The sequence below is a fragment of the Cordyceps militaris genome, assembly GCF_000225605.1.
Source record: "Cordyceps militaris CM01 unplaced genomic scaffold CCM_S00005, whole genome shotgun sequence".
NCBI lineage: Eukaryota > Fungi > Ascomycota > Sordariomycetes > Hypocreales > Cordycipitaceae > Cordyceps > Cordyceps militaris.
In genome coordinates, this window is record NW_006271973.1 from 1,292,977 (window position 1) to 1,300,837 (window position 7,861).

Genomic DNA, 7,861 nt, shown 5'->3' on the forward strand with positions numbered 1-7,861 from the left:
CTGACAAGAATGGCGAGGCCACCGACAAGAATGGCGAGGCTACCGACAAGAATGGCGAGGCTACTGACAAGAATGGCGCCGATGCTGCTGCAACAGCTGACCCTGTGACCTCGACCCCGGCAGTCGAGTCGGACGAAACGGCCGCTGTCGACGCAGCGCAGGAAGTCGACAAGACAAGAAAGGAAATGGAAAAAGAAATCAAGAGAAAGGAAAAAGAATTGGGAAAAGAAATCAAGAGAAAGGAAAAGGAAATCAGAAAGGCAGCAAGAGCGGAACGGAGGCGGGAAAAGGAGGAGCGGAAAAGGGCCGAGGCGCAGTACCAGGAGCGGCTCACCAAAGTCTGCCTAACCCATGCCCTGTTTGAAAAGGCGCTGCAGAGGATGCGGCCGACGGTGTCCAAGGAAGCGATTGAGGAGATTGAAAAGTTTGCCCGGATGTACAGCGACCATTGAGGAGTAGAGCTAGTTTACGTGGTTTCCCAGAGGAGTCATGTTGATGAATTGAGTCAGAACGGGCTGTTGCCGATAGATATTCCATCTTGCCTGTCTTTACACTGGGCTACTTGAAACTGTCATGGGTATTGTCCGAACTATGTTTGAGATGCAAAGTGCCCATTTGGTCAGCCAAGACGTGATGGTTTTACGGTGATGGCACGACAGCTGTGTCTAGATTTCATGTAGGCCCGGAGAGAAGTCGTCAAGGTGACCATGATATGACACCTGGATATCGGAATACGTCAGTTGGAGGGGATCTATTAACAAAATTCTTGGCGTCATCATAGATGTGGTTGTTGGACAAGGTTTAAAGGGCCATGGTGAGCTGTATAGCGACAGAGGTGTGGACGTGACTGGAACTTTCATGGCAAAACGACGAAAAAGGTTGACCAAGAACGAACAAAGCTCCAGCTTGCCAGTATATACAGTGCCCTAAATGGCCAACAAGAAAACCTCGTAAACCGCGTGACCCCCCCCCCCCCCCTCTGCGCAAAGTCGAGTCGGGTCGCGCAACCAATCGACCCCGGATTCTGCGGGTTGACTTGATTGACGCCGCAAAACTGGCCGACGAGGGCGTTACGGAGAAAAAGAATGGAGTCATTTGTTGGTGGCGTTGGGCGGGTTGGAGGGGGGCATGAACCATAGGGGGGGATGAAGCCAAGAAGCCAAGAGGAAATGGCGGATCGAGCCGAGACGATGGGCTTTGTAATGCCCAGAGCCATGGCCATCAAGCGGGAGTCGGAAACGACTCGTTGGTTGTTGGTCAGATACTGGGAAGTAAATCAAAAAAAACATTCAGTATCAAATAATAAATATACAGGGCCAGACGAGATGGAGACTTGCATCCGACGGCAATGTCCAATGTCACTCGTGAAGACGGACGTTTCCCCGCCTCGATATTACGAGAAAGGAATCTCCGTGCTGCACACCTACATATGCGCTAGCTAGCAACAGCAGGAGAATGATGCACCCCGCCTCACTCGAACAACGTAGTATTCAAAAAAAAAAGGAAAAAAAAGAAGAAAAAAAAAGGACAAGACTCTACAAGACACAAGCTCAACAGCCGTAGCCGGCGCCGATCCACGCTAAGCACGGCTCTATCCAGCTTCCTTGTTAGGAATAGCGCCGGCTTAAAAGTTGGGGGGTTCATGGGGGGGGATGAGAATCGAAAAGAGGGTTTCTATTAGTCGCACGAGGGGGTTTATGACTGAGAAACGAGAATGCCGAGGAAGAAACAAAACAGCCGAGTAAATGAGGTAAGAAGCGGGCAGACTTGTCACGGCTTGTACCAGGAACCTGTTGGAGCATCATGTACATCGAGGCTGGGGTAGGACCCCTGCTCGGCGGCTGACGTCCCCGGCATGGAGGAGTCTGGGGAAACCGTCCAGACTTGTTATTTTTTTGTTTGCCCAACCTCGTTCAAGGTTTCTAGCTCGTTTGACGTATCATCTGCAGCTTGTCTCGTCGCTGGCACAACCCCGCCACTTTTCAGCCCTTCAAGCAACGGCCTCGGGCGCTGTCGCATGCTCCATGTCTCGCCTCCCACACACCCGACGGGAAAAGGACCCGGGTGGGGAGGCAGGAGGCAACTACAAGCAAAAAAACAAGAATGGGAATAAAAGAAAATGCAGCCATTTATTCCACCGACCAGGTTCCCCTCTCTCCCCCCCCCTCCCGTTGCAGCCTCGTCCGCTCCCCGCTCGTCGGGGCATCTCTCCCATGCATGTACATTATACAAGAAGAAGCCGGAGCCCCCCCCTTCTCCATCCTAACGGCTTGCCCTCCCCCCATCTCCTTCTTAACCCTCTTATTTTCACTCTCCATCTCCCATCCGTGAAATAGACAAAGCCGGGGCCATCATGACCAAGGCCGGCTCCGTCCACGAGGCCGTCGAGCCCGCCTCGCCCGCCGAGAAACCCCGGATGTACGCCTCCACCTCGACCGTGCCCTACGCCGACCAGGTGCCGCACGAGATGATGGAGGGCCTGGCGCCCAACGGCGAGGCCGACTACATCCGCGCCCACATCAACGCCATGTCCGAGGACGAGGCGCTCGCCATCCTCCACGAGTCGCTCGACTTCCACTCGGACGACTGGAACTTTCCCGCCGACATGCGCGCGCGCATGCACAAGTGCCTCCAGGGGCCCAAGGTCTACGGCGAGTGGTACGACAGGGACCTCCGCGTCGACGCCGTCATGATGAAGTACTCGTCGCCGTATCCGGGTGTGCGCGCCGTCGCGAGCCCGCTCGATGATGAGAATGTGCCCGTCGAGACGATTCGCGCGTATTTTCTGGGCGTGGGCTGGGCGATTATCGGAACGTTTATGGCGACATTTTTTAACAGTCGCTTTCCGGGTATTGGTACGTGCCACCGATTCTGCATACTATTTTTTATACTGGTTTTCCCTCTCTCCGGAGCCCGGCGCCGGGGATACTCCGCCGCGCCGCCGCCGCCGCCGCCACAACACCAAGGCTCCACTCGTACCAACTATCACGAGAATCCCAACACTTTCAACAGCCTTTGCCACACAACCAACCCATTACTCCCTTTTATTTTATTTTATTTTTATGTTATTATGATTCATGTTGCAGTCATGATTAACCAAGAAAACAGGTCTCGGTAGCGCCGTCATCCAAATCCTGCTCTACCCCTGCGCCAAGGCTCTCGAAGCCGTGCTGCCCGACTGGGGCTTCACGGCCTTTGGCACGCGGCACTCGCTGAACCCGGGGCCGTGGACGTTCAAGGAGCAAATGTTCTCGACCATTTGCTACAACATTGCCATCTACAGCACCAACGCGTACACGATGATCCTGGTGCAGCGCTCGCCCGTCTTCTACGGGCTCGCGTTTGTCGACTTTGGCTACCAGCTGCTGCTGACGCTCTTTGTGCAGCTCATGGGCATGGGCTTCGCCGGGTACCTGCGGCGGTTCAGCGTGTACCCGGTCAAGGCGCTGTGGCCGACGCTGCTGCCCATCATCGCCATGAACCGGGCGCTGACGACGCCGGAGCCGCGCGAGACCATCAACGGCTGGACCATTTCGCGGTACCGCTTCTTCTTCGTGTGCGCCGTCGCCATGTTCGTCTACTACTGGATCCCCGGCTACCTCTTCACCGCGCTGTCCACGTTCAACTGGATGACGTGGATCGCGCCGGAGAACCTGACGCTCGCCATCCTCACCGGCTCCCGCCTCGGGCTCGGCCTCTTCAACCCGCTCACCACATTTGACTGGAACGTGGCCACGTCGTCGTACGCCGCGCTCGCGCAGCCCTTCTTCGCCACCTGCACCATGTACCTCAGCGCCATCCTCGGCGGCCTCGTCATCCTCGCCATCTACTACAGCAACATGTACAACACGGCGTACCTGCCCATCAACTCGGCCGCCGCCTTTGCCAACGACGGCTCCATCTTTGACGTGAAGAAAGTCGTCGTCGACAACAAGCTCGACCCCGCCAAGCTGCAGGCGTACTCGCTGCCGTTCTACTCGGCCGGCTACGTGCTCACCGTCGGCGCCAACTTTGCCTTTTACCCCGTCTACTTCTTCTACATCATGGTCAACCAGTGGAAGACCATGTCCAAGGCCTACGCCGACTTCTACCGCGGCCTGCGCCACGGCCGCGCCAGCTACGACGCCGACGCCATGGACGTGCACAACCGCGCCATGCTGCAGTACGACGAGGTGCCCGACTGGTGGTTCCTCGCCATCCTCGCCGGCACCGTCGCCCTCTCCGTCGTCTGGATCCAAATCTACCCGCTCGGCATCCCCGTCTGGCTCGTCTTCCTGCTCATCGCCATCAACCTCGTCTTCGCCGTCCCGCTCTCCTTCCTGTCCGCCACCACCGGCACCAACCTCGGGCTCGGCGCCCTCATCCAAATCATCACCGGCTACCTGCTGCCCAGCAACCCCAACGCCTTCCTCTTCTCCCAGGCCCTCGGCTCCTGGGCCCTGGCCGGCTACGGCGACAACTACGTCCAGGACCAGAAGATGGCCCACTACTGCAAGATTGCGCCCCGCGCCGTCTTCCGCTCCCAGATCGGCACCATTGTCATCACCTGCTTCGTCGCCGTCGGCACCCAAAACTTCATCCTCACCAGCGTCCCCGGCCTCTGCACCGAGAAGCAGCCCTCGCAGTTCACCTGCATGGGCGACGGCCACCCCATGTACGCCAGCTCGCTCATGTGGGGGCTGCTCGGCTCCGAGCGCATGTTTGGCTCGCTCTATCCGCTCTTCAAGTGGTGCTTCCTCATGGGCTTCGGCATCGCCATGGTCTTCCTCCTCGCGCAGGGCTACGGACCCAAGTACCTTCCCGGCGTCAAGGAGAAGCTGCGGACCAGGCTTCGCCCGAATACGTTTGCCATGCTGGACCGCACCCTGTTCCCGTTTGTGGCCTCGCTGCTCTGGCTGAACCCGGTCCTCATCATCCAGGGCATTCAGCACTGGGCGCCGTCCAACCTGAGCTACAAGACGCCGGGCTTCATCCTGTCGTACATCTTCATGTACTGGCTGCCGCGTCACCGCCTCGCCTGGTGGGCCAAGTACAACTATGTTCTCTCGGCAGCCTTGACGGCCGGTCTTGCTGTCAGTGCGCTCATCATGTTCTTTGCCATTGGCTATCACCCGCATCCGCTCAAATGGTGGGGGAACACTGTCAGTGGTGCCGGTGTCGACGGGAGCAACAAGGGCATCCTGCCGATCCCTTCACGTGGATACTTTGGACCTGAAAGGGGGACGTTTGGCTAGAGAGTGAATAGTATGAAACATGAAGATGAAATGATTGTTTGATTGTAGTAAATGCGAATGGCGCGTTGTTTGGTGCGCTTTGAATGCTATGTTGATATAGGATCACATCAAGTCTATAAGAATCGTGTATGCCAACAAGTCTTGATTTTGAATATTGGACGAGCACAAATGGTAGCCTTCAAGGCAACAGAGCACTGTATCGTCATGCCGCGTGGTTGCAGGGATCAGCCGATCAGCCTGATGATTCTTCATTGATGCCTTGTTTGACTCCACTCGGCACCACGACCGACTAGGCATCCGACGCATTTCACCAACAACCAACCTCAGCTCCAGGCAGCACAATTCGAGAGCCTTCAGAAGCCATCCCAAGATCAGTCAACGTCCTTTTTATTCCTAGCATCCCATCCCACAAACACCCACCACAACGTCGTCACCATGGCCGCACCCAGCTACGACTACTCGTTTGACGCCTCCCTCGCCACGTTCAACATATCCAAGGCGGCCTTTCTCGCCGCCCACCCTCACATTGCGCGCGTCATGGCCGCCGCCATGGTCTTCCGGCCGTCGTCCCCGCCGCGGACGCTGCTCCTGTGCCGCGCCGCCACCGACACGTACCCGCTCAAGTGGGAGGTGCCCGGCGGCAGCGTCGACGCCGCCGACGCCACCATCCTCGACGGCGTCGCCCGCGAGCTCTTTGAGGAGTCGGGCCTGACCGCCACCCGCCTGGCCGCCCCCATCCTCATGAGTCCCGAGGAGCCGCTGCCCGAGCCCGTGCGCGCCGGGCTCGGCATCCAGCCGCAGCACGAGACCCTCGGCCACGAGGGGCTCACCGTCACCTTCGTGGAGTCGAGGAACCTGTGGGCCAAGCTGACGGCGCTCGTCACGGTCCGCGCCGACGACGAGGTCCGCCTCACCCCCGAGGAGCACGGCGAGGCCGCGTGGGTCTCCGAGGACGAGGTCCGCCGCGCCGTGCTGCCGCCAAAGGAAGAGGGCGAGGGCGAGAGGAAGCTGGACTTTGTGAGCGATGGTGTGCGCAGGTCCATCCTGGACGGCTTTCGAGTATATGCGGAGAGCGTGGCAAAGGAGAGCAACCAAGCATAGAATTTACAAGTATGGGGGACTGGAAGGGACATGACAAAAGGGGTTTTGCTTCAGCAACTGGAATGTATGTGACAAACGACGTATATATACATGGGTGCAACGCCGGGTTTCAATGATAGAAACAATAATACAAACGCTATGCTTCACACCTCTACATTCGCTTGGCCCCCATCTCTTCACCACCGTAGTCATCCCAATCTTCGTCGCGGCCGCCGGCGCTCAGCCGTCTGCCCAGCCAGAGCCCGAGCATCGTGACGGCGCTGCCCGTCAGGAACCAGCCCTCGAACCAGCCGTCGACAAACACCGGGCTCAGGGCGCCCTTGAGCACGCCGCCGACGGCGGAGCGCGCCTCGAGGGGCAGCTGGCTGCGCATGAGCAGCGAGGCGCTGATCATGTAGGTGGCGGCGACCTGGCCGACGACGAGCGCCAGGTTCGCCTGGGCGTGGCGCAGCAGGCCGGGCGCCCAGCGGGCAAACAGGTGCAGCGTCTGCAGCGCGCTGTTGGCGCTCGCGAGGAGCAGCACCCCGCTGAGCGCGAAGCTGATGATGCGCGCCCACGCTGTCTGGTCCAGCGTCGGGTCCCAGTGCAGCGCGAGCAGCCCGAGGAACCGGTTGATGGGGTCGCTGCTGGCGAAGCTGGCTGCCGAGGGAGGCCCGGCGCGGGCCCGGCGCAGCGTTGTGCGCGCCGTCGCGGCGACGCGGTACACGCAGTACGCCGCGAAGAGGTACGACGGCGCGAGGCACACGCGGCCGCAGGCGGTGGTGGCGCGCGCATCGGCCGCGCGGCGCCCGTGCAGGAGGGCCAGGTTGGACGCGAGCGTGGCCTCCATGGTCTCGAGGCCGGCAATGTCGACGCGCAGGCTGCGCATCTCCGCCTCCTCGGGGGAGACGGCACCGCGTAGCGAGCCCATCATCTTGCCCATGAATCCGGTGGCTGCCTGCGTCTCGGCGAAGCGGGGGTCGGCGACGCGGCGCTCGAGTGCCTGCAGCCGGTGGCGCTTGGTCAGTAGCATCTCGTTCGTGGCGTCGAGGCCGGCCTGCTTGCGGTTCACGTCGGCCTCGGTGACGGGCCGGCGGCGGCGGTCCGTGACGGCGGTGAGCGTGTGCCACGGCGCCGACACCGAGGCGAAGCCCGCCAGCAGTCCCATGAGCGAGATGCCGACGACGCCGATGCGCTCCAGACAGGCACGCATCAGCTGCTGCAGCGGCGCCTCGCCGTCGTCGTCATCGTCGCCGCCCTTGCGCGGGCCCTCAACAGCCGACGACGGCACCGCACGGCCAATCTTCCAAAACACACACAGCCAGCACGCAAAGAGCGCTGTCTGCAGGAGCCAGGCGCAGCGCGGCACGCGGCGACTGCCGGGCGCGCGGGCCAGGCTCCATCCCGCGCCGCGGACGAGCGACGCGCACTCGAGCCAGGGGACCAGGCCGACGAGCAGAAACAGCAGGGCGGGGATCGTCAGGCGGAGTGCGAGGCCACGGCCAGCGCGCCCGCCGACATCGAGGATCTCGGCGAGGATCAGGGCG

The 7,861-nt window shown here is 60.2% G+C and overlaps 2 protein-coding genes across 2 annotated transcripts; both read left to right on the top strand.

Annotated features, from left to right (window-relative positions):
- Nucleotides 1-2,353: 2,353 nt before the first annotated feature.
- CCM_06774 (oligopeptide transporter) lies at nt 2,354-5,234 on the top strand (the record flags this gene model as incomplete). The annotated part of the gene is made up of 2 exons (XM_006671913.1): nt 2,354-2,855; nt 3,109-5,234. The coding sequence occupies 2 exons, from the start codon at nt 2,354-2,356 to the stop codon at nt 5,232-5,234; spliced, it is 2,628 nt and encodes an 875-aa protein (XP_006671976.1).
- A 435-nt stretch (nt 5,235-5,669) lies between these two features.
- On the top strand, nt 5,670-6,335 carry CCM_06775 (NUDIX domain protein; the record flags this gene model as incomplete). The annotated part of the gene is made up of 1 exon (XM_006671914.1): nt 5,670-6,335. One exon carries the CDS (start codon nt 5,670-5,672, stop codon nt 6,333-6,335), a length of 666 nt encoding a protein of 221 aa, XP_006671977.1.
- Nucleotides 6,336-7,861: the final 1,526 nt, after the last annotated feature.